Raw genomic sequence first — 17,737 nt, forward strand, 5'->3', positions numbered from 1 at the left:
AAGCAGCTGAGAGCTGAGCTTCTGCCTTCAGCATTGATTGTAACAATATCCGCGTACACATGCAGTTCAAGTCAGCGGGGGGAGAGACGAGCAACAAGGTAACCGGCTACCAAACTAATGCGGACACGGGGACACCGGGTTGTTGTGCAGTGTTCTCGTAAAGTTATAATTATTATCCAGCAACACTAAAAGTCTTTAATATGTCAACACACAAGGGGCGAAGTTTTATTCACCACTTGCACCCCCACCCTTTTCGAGTTGGTACGTTCCAGTGCCCTCGGGCATTTACAATACTCGTGGTCATTTTTTATTACTATGCAGCCCGTTTCATTGATGTTGAGTAGATAAATGAGTGTTGACGAGTCAAAATAAGCAAAGATAAACAACTCAACTAAAAGTTGCTACCGGACCCATGCGTTTTGCCTAAAACAACGAGACGTGTCGTCACGTAATAACGTGAACCACGAGTAAATAAAGTTTATAATCGTCAATTAATGCCTTATTGCGCCCCAGTGTACCAGTGGTAGTCATTACTCAGTGCGAAAAGGTCTGAAATACTTGTTCGTCCACCTCTCGCCATGGAAAGTTCACCGTTACATGCTGAAGTAATTCAATCAATCCATAAAAATCCTATTAGGAGACCTTCAAACGTGTTTCCAGGGAGATGGAGTGAAAAAACATAAATATTTGAAGTATCACACTTGAGAAGTTGAAATGAAAGCATGGTATTCGTGCTGGTAGTGCAGCCAGCGGGTTATGGCACAGAGTCTAAAACCTTATAGGTTAACATTATGAATGGAATAAAAGTGTAGCTTGAGCCATGTGCCAACCCAAAGGCTGTGAAAGCGCTGATGAGGGTAAATCTGCTGCAGACTACAGCTGAGTTCAAACCAACACGTTTCTTGTCTAATTTTCCTTCATGATTGGGTGGCTGGAAGTAAAATATTTTTAAAGATGAAGGATGAATTAGCCCCCCCTATTCATTTAAACTGGTGTTAAACTTTTCTAACTCATAAGAGCTTCTTAACAACTTAAAAAAAATAGACACAGAAAGATTAAATGTTGATAAAAGTAAAGGACAGCCCATTTAGCTGAAGCTCAATGAAGCACATTTCTCTTCATGGGAAAATCTCTGTGAGAGCTTCAAATGTGGGCATAACATGCACATCCAGGCAGGATATCCAGAGCCTTGTAAATTTCCAGGCAGTAATTCTTGTAAAGCTTGCATGTGTTTACTCAACAGCATGCCTCAACATCGACAGCTCCCATTGGGCCACTGTCTCAGCCTGCAATTAGGATCCAGGGTTTGGCAGTTATTAATGATGCCATTGAGAAAGGAAATGGCAGACAAGCTTTCCTCCCACTGAAGCCGTGGCCTCTTGCTTATTCATTATGCTAGCACCTCTTAATCACAGTACCCAGGACCCCCAAGTGCCACTTGCTTCCAGTTTATCCAATTAGTTAGGGGCTTCTTTGCATGGTATGAAAGATGACTGTAATTAAGAACCTTGTTAGGCTGAACACTTGTTTTCTGAGTGTCAGGACTCATAACGGGGTCACTGCAAAGCAACTTTAAAGGTCAAAAGATGATTTATGGAATAAGGAAAAACACTGAGTACAAGCTACTGCAGAGATGACATAATGCATTTTGCCCATAAGCTTATGATCACTAATCAAATCAAACACTGACTTGTCATCTGGATGCCTTTCTGCTACAATCAGCTTTGACGAAGCTATATTTCCATTAAATATTTTCCACTGGATTAAATAATGTTGTAACAGATGGAAAGACTTTGGATGGACATGCCATATCAAACTAAATTAGTTAACCAACCGTTTCAATGAAAACCTCTAATATAAACCTAACTGTGTATACATTGTGTGCCAACTTCGTTAACTCATTTAAGCAGTTAACATCATGCAATTCAGCACTTTTTAAAGTACAGACAAACATCAGTATTATTTGTATGTGCATTTCTGATCATAAACTTTTAAAATAAATATTTCTAAATTGGTGTTTAGTTAATATGCATTTAGTAATGAGGCTGATTGGAAATGAAAGGAAGCAAGAAAAAAAAGAGGTTTATTTTAAGAAAAAAAAAACCCCACTCCGTTGATCAACTTTGTTTCATTACACAGTCAAAAAAAAAAAAAGAGTTTTAAAGTGCAAAGATGTGACGATTTCCTGTGGTGATATCCTGTCTGACGTAAATCAATGCACTCTTTTGAAGATGAGCGCTGCTACACTGTTGCCCGTCTTGCCTCCAAATTGGAAAGTGGGTGTAGACAACTCCTGCACAAACTCAAATCCTGTGAAGCAACACAAAGAAAATGCGCAAGTTATGAAATGTACATTGCAAAAAAACCTAGCAGATGGCCAGAATCTTTTATCATCTTCTGTGGTTTTGTTACTAAAAAAAAGGAGCAGAACTGAGTGAAGATCCATTGACCATCTGTGACGCTTCCTGGGGGGCTAGTGAAGACAGGCTGTCACTGTGAAAGATGAGATCTCAGAAAGTAGTGGGCCCTCCTCAGCCAAAGTGGACATTGCTCAACTATTAGGTGGAAATGACTTAGGACCAACTTAATTGATGACAGCCAATCACATTCAAAACATTAAAGAACACCCTCTTTTAACTCATTCACTGCCATTGACGTCTATAGCCGTCAATGGCAGTGAATGAGTCAATGGGTTTAACTCATTCACTGCCAATGGCTGGCAGTGAATGAGTTAATTGAGGAAAGCCACTTTGTGTTCTGCAGACTCCTTATTCAATCGCAAGGCCCTCTGGCCCCCTGCAGGCTCTCCAGAGTGACTACAACGAGGGAACAGATGACAGCTTATCTTACTGAAATTTTGACTTAACAGGCTCTTTTTGCCTGGAGCTTAACAACCTGCCAGGTAGCGATTGTGGAACTGTCTGTCTGTTAAATGAGAATGAGACAAAAAAAAAAAAAGAGACGACTAAATTATACTGCCGCACACCCAAATGATCAACATGTTTTGGCAAATGCTTTAACCCATTTACAACTCAGCAAGTGTGCCTGTAGAGTCCCTGAGAACCCTAAAAAACAAACAAACATAAAAACCCCATAGAAAATAGGCTACTCAAGAAAGCTGAACTTATCAATCCTTTAAGTAAAAACAACAACCCCCCCCCAAACAAACGAATTTAATGTATTCCCTTTCTCATTAAAAAAAAACAAACAAAAAAAACAAACAAAACAGCCAAGAAGATTTTTGTGTGATTTATTGCAGCAAATTCTTGATCCGGGTTAGGTCATCAGCAGGTCAAAGAAACAATTCACTCCCTTATCTTAAACAATGTTAGGACTCGCTCATTAAAAAAAGAACCCCATGACATTACTTGAAGTTAAAAGCTCCACTAAAGCCTTAGTAAAGTGTTTTAAACACATTTAGATATTTAATTAATATTTTTTCAACACAAAATACCAAAAGGTACATATATAATTTTCCCAATTCTCCAAGACCAGTGCACTGGCCTTTTGCAACACCATATAAAAAATAAATAAATAAAAAAAATCAGGAAGCATTTGAGTAATATCAAGGTAGACTCAAAACTGCCACAGGAATTAATTAACATAATCCTTGGCTGCATAATTAAATGCGTGATCAAAGGTCAGGTTTACTTAAAGTGTCTAATGGGCCTGATGTAACCCATTTGCTTCAAGGTTCAATGTAATTCACTCACAGATGCTCTTCTTCATACCTTAGCAGTAGCAAGTGGTTATTTGAGCTACTGTTGCCTTCTTGTTGGCTTGAAGCAGTCTAGCCATTCTCCTTTGACACCAACAAGCCAATTTTCTCCCAGGAGAACATCCACTCACTGGTTATTTTCTCTTTTTTTGGATTATTCTCATGAAATCCTAGAGATACCTGTGTGGGTAAATCCCAGCAGATCAGCAGTTTCTGAAATACTCACAGCAGCCCATCTAGCATCAACAACCATACCACATTCATAGTCGCCTAAAATCACCTTTCTTCTCCATTCTTTTTCTCCGTTAAATATAAGCAGGTCATCTGGATCATGTTAACATGGGTTGCTGCCATTTGACTGGCATTGATATCAGCATTTAACAACAATATGGCCAGTGAGCATGTACATATTTTTAAGGCGTTCAGGTCTTCATCATCCCGTCTTTGAAATTTCCGCCAACTCAAAACTGATGTGACATTTAATACCAATCCTCAGCCATGATAACTCAGTGCACTCCAAACAGTAATGAATTTTTTCTCACCTTCACTGAATCTGTCAAGTAGCTGCTCTTTTGTCCAATTACAGGAAGTGATGGCAAAGAATCCATTATCCTTCAGAACATCTTTTAGGGCTTGGACATACTGTCTTTTGCCCTCGTTGGTGTTGACTGGGTTTAAGCTTATTGCATCAAATGTTCCTTTGTCGATACAGACGTCAAAACCTTTTAACTCCTTCGGACAACTTAAGAAGTCCATCTCCTAAAATTAAGAAAAAGCGAGAAGGTAAAAATGTAGTGATCAACACTACAGAAATGTGTACAGTTACCTGCAGAAGAAATCTTTCAGCAGATCCCAAGATGAAGTGTGCTATACTTCAATGGTTTACTTTAAAACTAAATTCCAACTGTTGACATGACAGCACTTAATTTTGCTGAGGGTTCTGGCCCACCATACCACTAGTGAAAGGACTCCTTTATCTGGACAGATGGCTGAACACCAGATCTCTGGGGTGAGCTCTAGAGCTACCTACTCATGACACATATTAGATTTATGGAGGAGGATCAACAGAGATTCCCTGAGGACAGGTACAGCTATATACTGCTACAACTGACTTTAGTGTGAGTCTGTAAAATAGAAAAAAGTGGGAAGACGTTGTAGGAATGCGTGAAGGTGAAAGTGTCAAAAGAGCAGTAGACAGTGACTAATGGAAACTGCAAAGGGGTTCTGACATAGTTCTAAGAATGACCTCTGAGCGACAGGCACGTTCATACAACTTACGTTGGCAGTTGTGCAGAAATGACCCAGATGCCAACATACATATTTCTCTCTCACATACTGAGCCCTCCCCTGCACAGCTAAGGTCAATATTGACTTCAGTGGCAGCCTTTCTGCACAAGCAGAGCACGCAGCATCATAGGTGTGAAATGCATACAACATATATGCAACTGTATTATGCATGAAGGAGTGGAAAAGTCACTCATCACAACCCTTATAGACCAGCCAGCATTCATAACTTGTTTTTCTTGCGTGTATATGATAGAAAATGTGTGTTAAAGCCTGCCAAGTTATTTGGGGTATGAGGTTGGCAGACATCCACCACATTCAAGGCCTTCTTCCTATCCAACTCTCCCACATAGTAAACACAAGAAAGTTTCCTCCAACCTTCCCAGGCTCTAGGTTGGCTCACTGTATGCTGAAAACTATATTGTATTATTGGAACTTAGGAGGGATTCATTTTGTATCAAAGCGTGATTTGTACACTGCAGAAAAAAAAAGATTCACTTAGCCCTCCAAATATTTATGCAGAATCAATTAAAAGGTTTAAATGCTACGCTCATCATTGAGTGGCAGCAACTTAATGCACAAAATCCACACGTTTAAAATTTCAGCTATAAAGTGTGTTTGGCGTTACTGCTGGTCATTTCTGTGAACATGAACACAATGTATCATCTTCCTTACAAATTTAAATGAACTCCAAATCTTGACTGGACACACCTTTACAGTGACATCTGTCAGTTTCTCTGCCTGAAGCACACTTCTGGCCAATTCCACAGACGCATGAGAATAATCTATGCCGGTCAGATTCTTGTATCCATGTTTGGCCTGGTGGGGGGGAAAGCAAACAAATAATAAATAAATTATGAACAGTTACAATAATAACCTTTGTCCTTACTAACATGTCTGTAAAGATATAAACTAAACAATTTATGTGATCTGGCCCTGCGTGTGCTGCTAAAAACAGGACATTGAGTTAGCTGCTTGTAAAAATACTTCAGAGGAAAAGCAACAATGAGAAAAAGATAAGGGATTTTCTATTACAGTGGTACCAGAAGCGCCAAGTGTTAACAGAGGAAGGCATGGAAATGGGAAATATACATTAGCTGTAGATTTTTGGTTTAATAGCTGTGGATAAAATAGTTTGCAAAAGTCTCAGTTTCATTCTGGTAAGAAAAAAAAACAAACTACAACTGGGTTGGATGCATTGTGATTAACCACAATTTTCTTGGAAAGCAGAGTTCAATCCCACTAGCTGCACCTAGTATGATTACTGTCAGACATGCTGAATCAAGAAATTACTGAAACAGAACCTGTATGACTAAGTAAAGAAAGCTAAAAGGTCTCAAAACCCAAGGCATCATGCCAAAATCTCTGTTCTTGAGGGGATTTTTTAAAAGAAAAAAGTTAGTGAAAGTCACTGACATGTTTAGGTCTGGAAGGGGTCACAAACCAATTTTTTTAAGGTTTTGAGCAGATAGATGGGAGAGTTTCAAGACAAAAATCACTGCCTAAAAAAAAAAAGATCACAAGAGCTTGTCTCATGTTAGCCAAAAAAAAAAAAATCTTGATGAATATTCTGTGGACTGATGAGAGAAATTGTAAACTTTTTGGAAGGTTTGTATCCCATTCCATCTGTCTAACTAACACAGCAAGTCATAGAGGGACCATCATAGCTACAGTCAAACATGGTGGTGGTAGTGTGATGGTCTGGAGCTGCTTTGCTGCTTCAGGAACAATGAATGGAACAATGAATTCTGCTCTTCTACCTCCTCAGGGAGATTCTCTAGCCAGCCAGCAGTTTGTGTCCTAAAGCTCAAACAAACATGGGTTATGCAGCAGGACAATGACTCGATGATTTGGAGTGGTCTAATCAAAGTCTGGACTTAAAACTGATTGAGATAATTTGGCATGACCTTAAGAAGGCCATTCATGCTCAAACCCTCCAACTGTGTTCATTTAAAAAAAAAAAAAAAAAAAAAAGGAAACGAAACGAAACGAAAAGAAGACTGGGATAAAATTCTCTATATTCATAGCAATATGAAACACTCATTGCCAGTTATTGCAAATGCTTGATTACTATTATTGCTGGTAAAGGGGGCACAATCAGTTATTAGGTTTAGGTGGCAATTACCCTTTCACATAGGGCCAGGTAGCATCGTATACATAAAAAAAACAAACATAAAGTGTCATTAATTTTACTCTATCCATACCAGCTCAACTAAAAAAGCTCCATTTCCAGTGCCAATGTCAAGAATGGCAGCATTTTCTGGGATCTTCGCTTTGTCCATCCATCGCAGCACACGGCTCATGCTTTCCTCACCAAACCTTTTAAGAAGCCACAGGTTATTGTGAAGTGAAGCAAGCCATCAGTTTGTCTCAAGAAATTATTATGGCTATGACCACTGTGGCCAATACACTGCATTATTACCATATCTCACCAACATCTCCAATATCGTTGAACGTCTCAAGCTCTTTTTGGTATGCATCATCCCAGCTGCAAACCCCAACCCCCCAGATCATTTGTTAATACTATGGCATACACATGACATGCTGTTAGGTCAAAACAAATTACTCAGGTAGCTCAGTAAATAAACAAGTCAGCAGCATGAAGCTAAAAAGCTCGTATTTAATGCTTACTTAATCTATTCTAATTTAATGGTTTAAGTGTTACACATTTCTACTTATACCATTCGCTCTATCAATGGTTACCTGTAAGCTTGTAACTAAGAATTAAACCTCTTCATGCTCGATTTGATGGCTATAAGTTGTGTTTATCTTATAGCACAGTGGACAAAATGTGTAAAGTGACTCTGAGAGTGGTATCCGCTAGCTAACTGTGTAGCCTGACACAAGACGTCCACCATCATAAATTTACGTTACAAACACTCACAACTCTTTAGTTCCGAGTTTGGACGTCCCAAAGTCATTTTCTGAGCATCGGTCTTCCTCGGAATCCGAGATATTTTCACAGCCACGCGTGCTCTCTCCGGCGTCTTCCATGCTTGTCTAGCCTGTCAAGACGTGTCCTACAGTTCCCACAAGACTTTGCGTCTAAACGGCGTGCTTCCAACCGCAGGGGTCATCGGGATTGATAGGGATGTTTCCATCATGGCGGCATCCATTTCAGGTTATACTTTTAGTTCTGTGTGTTATCACAGCGCCAACAGCAACGCGGATCATGTAAGTGTTTTAAACTGTGCTTACAAACTGTCATGCGATGGTTGCTGAGACGTGTGTAGCTCAATGGTGTGTCTGTTCGTTCACCGGCGACGTTAGTTTGTGTTGTTTTTTTTCCCAGTGTCATCATCCTGTTGCTGGCTAGCTAGTATTGGTTCCGTCTATTTACCGGCAAGTATATTTAATCAGAGTGTTAAGTTTGGGCAACATGATCACAGGGATAGTAATCTTAAGGTGATGTCATGTGTTACAGTGGCACAGCTGTAACATATACAGCCATAGTTTTGCCTATAAAAGAACACCTGTTATTTCTATGGAGGAAATCATATTGGGAAAGTTTAGATTCCAGGAAATACCCCGTACTACTTAGCATGCTAGCTAAGCTACCAAGTTAAGTGACTTCCGCGTATAGGTACTCCTAAAAGTTAAAGTCATGTTGACCTTTTATTTTAAAGGAATTTGCTATATCCTCAAAACCGAGATAACGCCATAAATCAAAAAACGGAGTTATACAAACAGATTTGTTTCTCTTGTTTCCGCATTGCTAGATTAGCTTGGTAGCCAAATCGCTGATTTTCACTCTTAAGTCACCAGTGTGTCTATTTAAACGGCTGGGATGCGCAGATTTGTTTTTCTTTATTTTCTTTAAGAACATCGAAGAAACGTCGTCGATGAGAAATGATTTTAATAGCATATGTGAAATAAGGAAACCAGGCTGCCGACAGCCTCTGTTCACATCCGTTCTCCTCTTTTAATAGTCGCCCCTGAGCAGGTGGATAGTTGCAGCTTGACTGGGCTGCAAGTCTGACTGCATTCCTGGCATAGGCAGAAAGAGCTGATTGTTTACCAGCAGCTGGCGCGACCGAATGTTCACACAGGAACAAAAAGTGTATTTGTTGTTTAATATTACAGGTTACAAGGAGTCTTTTAATTGCAGTGGACTTATTTCACAGCAGATATTTTGACATGTAGTCTTAAGTAAACACAGGTGTTACTAATAACATTTTGCCTTCAGGTTACTGAGGTTACCATTCTCACAACCTCGGTTAGAGCCCACTTCTCGCATAAAAACTAAAGGCAACTGGGCCTGTGAAACCAGCTCTAAAGACTGTTTTAATTTGTTTTTACTTGTGGTTCGGTCAAACCCGCCATAAATGTTTTCAATTTCTGTTATTATGACTGTTTTGCTGTTGTTAGAATTTAGTTATATTTGTAATAATTTTATTATGTTGCATGATTATGTAAGTCCTATGTTTGCAATTGGGCTTTTGAGACCTGGATTGCAAATGAATGTGCCCATAAAGCCTTTTAGGTCAACTTCTGTTGTATTAAAATGTGCTATAGAAATATGCTGACCTGACTTGATATTAATGACAGTTTATTTTCTAGAATAGAAGGTGATTAGTTACATGTGTTTACCTACTGTGAAATAGGTCTTATGTTGTTGTTTGCTATGAACAGTAGAAATGTATCAGATTCCAATTTTCAGCACATACAAATAAAAATCACATTTTCTTGAATGCAAAATATTGTCTTCATAATAAAACTAAATATGAAAGACTACTCGTCTCCATAATTTTCCTGATGATGCTTTGATTCTTTTATTGCTTATAGTGAGGCTGCTGGCTTGCAGCCAGCTCTGAGCGCTAGATAACTTTATGTTTAGCCACTTTGTTAGCTTCTTTAAAATGACCATGTTCAGCTGGGTGAGCGCGATTTGATTAGGTTTGGTTTGATTAGCTTTGTTGTTGCAAATGTTTTTGCGGCGCTCCTCCAGTGGTTTAATTTGACAGACTTTTTTTACTCATTTTACCACTAATCGCATGTCAACATGTAGCTGACTTCAACAGACCAGCTTGAAGTCAGCCATATGGGAGGCTGAGAATGCTGAAAAATCTGATTCCTGTGTAGTGCCAAAAAATGATTTCAGGTATTTGCCAAAAGCAAATGACTTGTTGACCTATATTCTGTCAAACACACTTGAAGCATATCTATTATATAGCGCTTTGAGGGCCCCAAAAGCGCTATATAAATGAAATCCATTATTATTATTATTGTTGTTGTTATTATTATTTATTTATCCACATAAAAATTCTCATGGTGATTCTGAATGTCTTTTTCTGAGAGAGATCTGGCCAAGAGGGCATCAGAAATTGCAAAAAATGTAATAGTTCTATAAAGATATTTTAAGTTGCCAAAGAGGACCGGATGATTTACTGTTTAGAAGAATAGATACAATAACACGGAGTCATAACGATACTTGTAAAACAGGTCATTTGTTTATTTTATGTATGACTCCTTTGTAAATCCTATTTAGTACAGCCTGTTCACCACTCTTAACAAAGATCTGGGCATCTCTAATGGAAGAGTGTTATTAGCAGAATTGGTAATCTACTGACCTTTATTTCACATCATGTGTTGCATTTATTACTAAATGACTTGTGACTTCATCATTTGATCAGATCATTTTATTTTTATAACACATCTAAAAACAACAGGAGTTGGTCCAAAGGCAAGAATAGGTTAAAAAACATAAGGGGAAAAATGTAGAAGCTGTTTGGTTGATAATCCAAATGTCTTTGAGTTATAAAATGGAGTATTAAGTTTAAAAGCCAACCTATGGAGAATTTGAGGAGTAAAGCAGCATTTTTAAAATAATCAGGGAATGTGAACATTTATGTAATTATGGGTTTGTTGTTGTTTTTTTAATGTTTTTGTTGTTGTTTTTTTGTTTTTGTCAGGTAGAGACAAGCAAACTTATGCTTAAGCCATTAATTAATTAGGAAATTAATAACACTACTTAACCACTATTCTGTGAAAACATCTTTACACAGGAGGGCTTCCTATTAGGAGATGTAAGGCAAGAAGAGACTGTGAGCATCAGTGACACACAGATCAGCAGCGCTGAACTGCTACAGGTAGTAGGTAAGCCCTGAAACAGACTAAACACTTTTGCGTTGACCGATTAACACAGGACAGAGAAGCTCACACATCACCGTTTTAAACCTCCTTCTCATGGCACACATGACAGCGGGAAATGAGCAGATTAAAATTAAGTACTGGTATTTCAATTGTCATGCTTTGATCTTAGGGTTTTTGTATGTGTTTTCTGACTCTGTCACACTGCCATGGCTTACTGAGAAACTTCCATTTCCTGAGACAGCGCAGGTGTATACAGACAAATGTTAACGTCCCTTTTACTAACTTGTAACTTTTATTGACTCCAAAACTAAGCTTATTTATTAATAATAAATGTAATTTAAAAATATCTACATTTACATCACATCATCCCTGCTAGGACATAGGATGTTTAAGGACTTTGGGGAAAAGGAAAACATTATGAGACTAATATTATTCAGCTGGACAGTCAGGCATTTTAAATTGGGGAAATCCTCTGTAAGGTGTTACTGAAGATTTTTTTTAAATTTTTATTCTTTGTTGAGTGGAGTTCTTAAGTTTACTGCTTCCTGACTTTCTACTCATACTTCAGTGTTTCTAGAAGTGACAGTCAGTGTTCTTAATGTAACTTGCTATCGCCAGTGTGTGAATGTGTGTGTGAATGGGTGGATGACTGGATATGTAAAGCGCTTTGGGGTCCTTAGGGACTAGTAAAGCGCTATATAAATACAGGCCATTTACCATTTACCATTCTTATTGTTTACTACATATTCTCATGCTTCTGCTTATTTTATTTTATTTTTGCTTATGATCTCCTCTTAAAGTATTTGGAATAGCAAGCAAGTCTAAAATAATCAGCAAGAGAAGCGTTTCTGCTTTCCAAGGTCATGTTTGCTGTTTGTGGGGCCCTATAGACATTTGTTTTTGTTCTTATAAGTTACACGTGTCTTGTTGAATTTGATAAATACACCAGTGTCAATGACATCTCATTGATGTTGTTTTGTGTTATATATTTAAATTGTGGGTCTACATGTTGCCTTAAATTTGCATCACACTCATAAAGATTTGCATACATGATGATAAGTAACTAAAGAATCTTGTCACTGCTTATTTTCACCAGAAATCCATCACCATGATCCTTGTGCACAGTTGTTTAGGTAAGATATGACCTTTGTTCACTTAAACAGGTTTCATTCAGTGTTCACTGTACAGTACACAGTATATGTACTAGTTTTTTGTTGTAATAGTGTAGTACAGACATTGTTTCATCCAAGCTAACATTGTACATCAGCAATTCGGTCCATTAGGGGTTTAGGAAAACTTGATGTAAAACTTTATTGTAACACACGCTTAACAAGATAAGGTAGGTGGATGAATTCTTACTGTAACTCATTGAAACCACGTGTTATTGTTCAGTCTCATTTTTTCTCTCTCAAAAAAACAGAGTATGTACAGAGTAGCTTATGGTATTGACAGTTGGACAGTAGATGGCCCCATATGACAAGGCTAAAGCAGAGGAGGCGTGGGAACATGATGAATCCATTTAAAACCTGTTTCTTCCTCTCTCTCATCAGCTTTTATGACTACGCAGGTAAAGTCAATGAAGAAAGTCTCAACAGCATTCTTAAAGATAGACGGAAAGTAAGTGAACTTTTTTTGTGAGACGACTGAATTGCTATGAAATGTCTTGTTACATTTATGCTGAAAGTAATCATAACAAATCCTATTTGTGAAATCATCATTGCATTGAGCTTAATGGCATTACACCTCCTTACATGTACATCCTTTGTTAAATGCATAAGTTTCATAATGACCAAAAGTTTCTATTTTTGCAGACATACTATGATGTCTTTTGTTCATTTAGCCTCTGCACATACTTGGTACTTTGTCCTAAACAGGGCATAGAGAGGCTTGAGCACATTTTAAAAGAGTTGTTTCTGTGGCCGTGCAGAATGTCATTGGTTGGTACCGGTTCCGAAGGAATACGCAGCAGCAGATGTCGTTCAGGGAACAGATCATCCACAAACAGCTGACCCAGCTGCTCGGTGTACCCGACCTCGTCTTCCTTCTTTTTAGCTTCATCTCCACCGCCAACAGCTCCACACACGCACTGGAATATGTGCTCTTCAGACCTAATCGAAGGTAATGACAGCTTTTGATAAATTATTTGCCTTATCCACAGTTAATGCATTTCTATGTCAATGGGATTGTATTGTGAATTGGTATCAGAAGATAATCTGAGTTAAGCTATTTAAAAGAAAAAAATGGATTGGTGCTACTTGTTACTTCTGATAACAAGCTGGTGCAGAATGGACTTTTTAAAGATGTGTAAATGGCAAAATATGACGCGCAACATAGTGTTTATGTTTCCTGAAGAAGTTTTTCATGGTTTAAAAGCACTAACTGGTTATATCCACTCAGTAGGTACAACCAGAGGATTACACTCTCAATCCCAAACCTTGGTAACACGAGCCAGCAGGAATACAAAGTCTCTTCAGTTCCCAATACCTCACTTAACTACGCAAAGGTCATTAAAGAGCATGGGTAAGGTCTGAATTACCAGTTTGTTTTGTTTAACTGTTTATCCTATGCCACTGGTAACTACCATTTTGGGGGGTACGGATTGTACAGCCATTTTTCTCCTATGATAAGAATGGGGCTGCAGCATCCACCTGTTTTTCACCTGATGCCATAGTATAGTTTACCCTTAAGGGCATAATTAGCAGCTAAATCCCAATGTGTGTATGTGTTTATGAAAGTTTATGGTTGACACTTTGTGCAAGTAGGATCAGCATATATTTGTTGGTGACTGCAGTGCAAAGCTGGTATGTGAAGGCCTGCACGTGCTTCATCTCTTATTTCTGTTTTTGTATCTAAACTTAGACCCTCTGTTTCTGCTGTGGAAGAGTACCGTGTGTGTTACAGGAAGAGTTTGGTCAGGCCTGTCTCTTCAGCTTATTCAGCTTGTACTTTGAAGAGTCAGTGGTTAGCTACGGTTTAACTTTACTATAGAAGACAGCAACAAAAACCACAATTTATCTGTGGTCTTGATTGATAAAATATGTAGGTTTTTGCTGTGTATCGTTTTGTTTTCTTGAAAGATGTTTGAAATCTTTTTTGGTGAATATGTCTGCAGGGCTGAATTTTTTGACAAAGACGGTGTGATGAAGGATATCCGAACAATATTCCAAGTCTACAGTGCACTACAAGATAAACTGCAGGTGGGTTGAATAATTCCTGTTATTTCACCTCAAACATTTTATGAACTTCTTTGGGCAGTAGAATATTTATGTTATTTTGTTCTATTTTGCATGAGATTTAATTTTTCTGATAAATTGTTTGCCCTATTTTTAGGCTGTTTGTGGTGAAGTGGAACAAAGTGAGCGTGTTAAAGAGAAAATTCAAGAGGAAGTGAACAAACTCAAACAACAAATTGCTCTCAGGAAACGCAAGACTGCAGAAGAGGAGAGAAGTACGTAACTGATTTGCATTCAGTATACTGGAATTATGTCATTAATATTTCAAATGCGTGCTGCTTTAAATTTTAGAACCACAAATTTGGGCTTAAACTTGGATGCAGACAGTGAACTAACATCTTGTAGATTATAACATCCTTTTAAGCTAGTAGCTAATAATGCAAAGCTACACATTCAGAGAAATTCAGTTTTAAGTTTTTAAGTTCATGTTAGACCAGTCAACAGTTAATATGCATATAAGTGGCATTTACATTTACCTTACATGTTTTTAATAGCTACATCTTTCTCTTTTCTCTGCAGGGCTCCGTGAAGCCCAAAATGCAGACTCCCATTCCACTCCAGAGGAGAACACAGAACCTTGTGAGGGTTCTCCGCTGTCCGGGATAACTTTCCCCACACCCTCTGCTCCGGAGCGGCCCAGTACCTCACCTAACCCACCATCTTACACTGACCTCATGTCCCAAGATGACTCTCTCCTGCCCTCTTCTTCCCCCCCTACTAGTGCTGCTCTGTTACCTCGACCCCAAGCTGTGGGCTCCCCAGGACACCCTACCCCTGGACCTACGGTGATGGGCTTGGGTCTTGGCCACGGGCTGGGCCTGGGCCTCAGCGCAAGTTCAAATCCCGTTACCACTCCCAGCACTCCGTACCTTGGCAATGGTGACGGCTCAAGCTCTGACTCGTTAGACAGACAAGCTGCAGGGCAGGAAGACGATGAGGAGGACGAGGACGAGGACAGTAGCGAATATGAGAACTTAGTGAGCGAAGGTGCTCACCTGCCAATGGTCTCTGCCAGCGTTTTAGCTCAAGGTCGACCAGCTGCCCTCAGCCCTGACGGGGATGCTCATGGCTCGCAGGCCACATAAAAAAAAAAAAAAAAAAAAAAGCCACAGGATGTGTAAGGGACACAAATATGTGACACACCTTGAGAGGTGGGCATCGAAAGCAATCAAAGATGGGCAAATACAGACAAAAAAAAAGTGCCAGTCCTGAAAGTGAAAGGCATGTGCAAGTGATGTCCAACTGTGTGTATTCTTGTCTTAGTCTGATCTCCATTTTAAGGGGAAACCTACTAGGCTTTGCAGGCTTAAACAGGTGCATCTCACTGGGTGAAAAGTCGTTTGTCTTTATGTTTTGTTTCAAAGTGGGCCGGTTTTGATATTTAAGTGTGGCGTTGTTGGATTTCAGGGCGAGCAGTGAAGATTTAAACATTATTCAGGCCAACTGGTTGGCTAATAGATTAGCCCATGCTTTCTGTATGTTAAGTGTATATCTTTTTGTTTCAAATTTGGATCACTGACTTTAAGCACCCACTCTTACATTACCTCTTGCACTATTTTTGTTTTCTTGCTTTCTTCTACACAAACCAACTATGAGAATGAAGGGAAAATATTCTGCGGCCTTCAAACAATTTTCAGTGAAGTAGGCAAATGGTTGTTTACTTTTTAATTTTAAGAAAGAAATATATATGTAACTAGAATTTATTCAATGTGCACATTTTGTCTTTTCGATTTTCAACTTGTTAGTGTCTTTTCCACGTTTCACGGTCTTTAATTAACCGTACCGTTGCCTATTAAAATAATGATTAGATTTCAAACAAAATTTACTCTGCCACTTCTAGGATGGGTGCTTTTATATATATATATATTTTGTCAGATTAACAGTTGATCTTATTTGACTGACAGTGTCAATGTCTCGTTCTTCTAGGATAACACTGAAATTGTATGCGCTTTGCTGCACTTAACAAAATTTTAGATTTCTTTAATAATGTGCTATACCAATGCTGACATGTTGTGCCACTTGAGTAGTCCTCTTTGACCACCCTGAGCCAAAATTAGCTCAGCTTATTTGCATTGTATGGGGTTCACAGGGCAAACAGTGTACTGTAGCTTTACTAACCAGATGCTTATGGTTCCCTTCTGCTGTTGCATCACACACAGAGAGCTGCCACTAAAAAAGAAAAATTGCATCCATCTGTACTTCATATAAAAACCTGGCTGCTGCTTCCACTTTACAGTGCTGGTTTTCTCAATACTACTGACCATGTTTGTGTTCATTTAACCACTTTGAGCTTACTTCTTACTAATATGTTCTTTATTAAAATCATAATGGAATTATGGCTGGCACCCCTGTACAGTGTGAATTGCAACTTTGGGAACAGAGACTGAGCAATCACCTTCACGTTTTTGCATAGTTGAATGCAGACCTCATGTGTTGTGACCTGCCTGATTCAGTGTAAAGTATAAGGACCTGGTTTAATGTGATGAAAACATCATGACCTTGCTTCAGTGCCTTCCACTCAGGGCAGTTTCAGTCTGCACACAAAACACATTCACAGACCTCTCTTTGGGGGGAAAAGTTGTATTTAAAAAAAAAAATACTGTGTTGTGTTTGCAATAATCAACTTCCACATTTTTTTTTGTTTTTCTTTTTTCATTTTTATTTTAATTGAGCCTTGCAGTTTAAAGCATGCATTTCCATAATGTCATGTTTTGTCTCCCTGAAACTGTCTTTTCTGCTTCCCAAAGATGTTTTTTCCCCCCCTCTTTTTACCTTTCCTGGTGGCTTCTGAGTGGATGTGTATCCTAATGTTGCAGCTGTGACTGCTTGCTTTATTATTTGAAACTGGAAACATAAATGTAAAGTCAGAACGAATCTGTGTCACGACCTAGCAGCACCCAGGGCAAAGTTGGTGAGGTGACAAACAGCTTTTTAAACCTCTGGCCCGTTTGAGGACAGCCATAGTGAGAGTGGTGGGGGTTTTTTGGGGGGTGGGGGGTGTTCTCTAGACATTATTATATTAAGCATGGAATGGATGTTTGCACTGTTTGTGGAGGTTGTTTGACATAGTGAGGAGGTTGCACTCAATTTGGAAGAGATTTCAGGGTGGAGACACTTTGCCTTGTGAACAAGCTCTGCTTTATTTACACAGCCTGTTTTATGTCTTTTTCTTTTTCTTTTTTTTTTTTTGGCCTTGGAGGCATTTGATTTGCCCTGATGTGTAATGCCAATGCATCACTGGTCAGGAACTGGCACTCAGAAATGTTGCTGAATAATCACCCAGAGTAACACAATCATGCAATGTTAAAAGAAATGATAAAATCGACTTGTTAGGAGTGTTTCCTTTGAGTACTGGAATATAATAAGGAAATAAATAATGAATGTATAGTAAACACGGGGGGGGGGGGGG

The 17,737-nt window shown here is 38.8% G+C and overlaps 2 protein-coding genes across 4 annotated transcripts; one reads left to right on the plus strand and one right to left on the minus strand.

Moving 5' to 3' along the window:
* Nucleotides 1-2,111: 2,111 nt before the first annotated feature.
* Nucleotides 2,112-7,997, minus strand: eef1akmt2 (EEF1A lysine methyltransferase 2). Of its 2 annotated transcripts, XR_014906663.1 has the most exons (7): nucleotides 7,887-7,997; nucleotides 7,425-7,490; nucleotides 7,207-7,321; nucleotides 5,714-5,821; nucleotides 4,261-4,477; nucleotides 3,732-3,898; nucleotides 2,252-2,310 (listed from the first exon to the last, which is right to left on the minus strand). XR_014906663.1 is itself a non-coding variant. In XM_085369190.1 (6 exons), exons 1-6 carry the CDS (start codon nucleotides 7,994-7,996, stop codon nucleotides 2,213-2,215), a joined length of 714 nt encoding a protein of 237 aa, XP_085225316.1. In that variant the 5' UTR covers nucleotide 7,997; the 3' UTR covers nucleotides 2,112-2,212. The 2 variants fall into 2 exon arrangements, 1 of the variants encoding a protein (XP_085225316.1); XM_085369190.1 differs by lacking the exon at nucleotides 3,732-3,898 and having other exon boundaries at nucleotides 2,112-2,310.
* Nucleotides 7,998-8,080: 83 nt separating this feature from the next.
* Nucleotides 8,081-16,001, plus strand: abraxas2 (abraxas 2, BRISC complex subunit). Of its 2 annotated transcripts, none has more exons than XM_085369145.1 (9): nucleotides 8,081-8,176; nucleotides 11,008-11,098; nucleotides 12,192-12,228; nucleotides 12,646-12,712; nucleotides 13,023-13,213; nucleotides 13,496-13,615; nucleotides 14,208-14,292; nucleotides 14,426-14,543; nucleotides 14,848-16,001. In XM_085369145.1, the coding sequence occupies exons 1-9, from the start codon at nucleotides 8,105-8,107 to the stop codon at nucleotides 15,411-15,413; spliced, it is 1,347 nt and encodes a 448-aa protein (XP_085225271.1). In that variant the 5' UTR covers nucleotides 8,081-8,104; the 3' UTR covers nucleotides 15,414-16,001. The 2 variants fall into 2 exon arrangements, with proteins under 2 accessions (XP_085225271.1, XP_085225270.1); XM_085369144.1 differs by having other exon boundaries at nucleotides 8,103-8,176; nucleotides 13,493-13,615.
* The last annotated feature ends 1,736 nt before the right edge of the window (nucleotides 16,002-17,737 follow it).

The sequence above is a fragment of the Diplotaxodon limnothrissa genome, linkage group LG13 (genome assembly GCF_057381915.1).
Source record: "Diplotaxodon limnothrissa isolate DT_005_m linkage group LG13, D_limnothrissa_male_GT1.1, whole genome shotgun sequence".
Lineage (NCBI taxonomy): Eukaryota > Metazoa > Chordata > Actinopteri > Cichliformes > Cichlidae > Diplotaxodon > Diplotaxodon limnothrissa.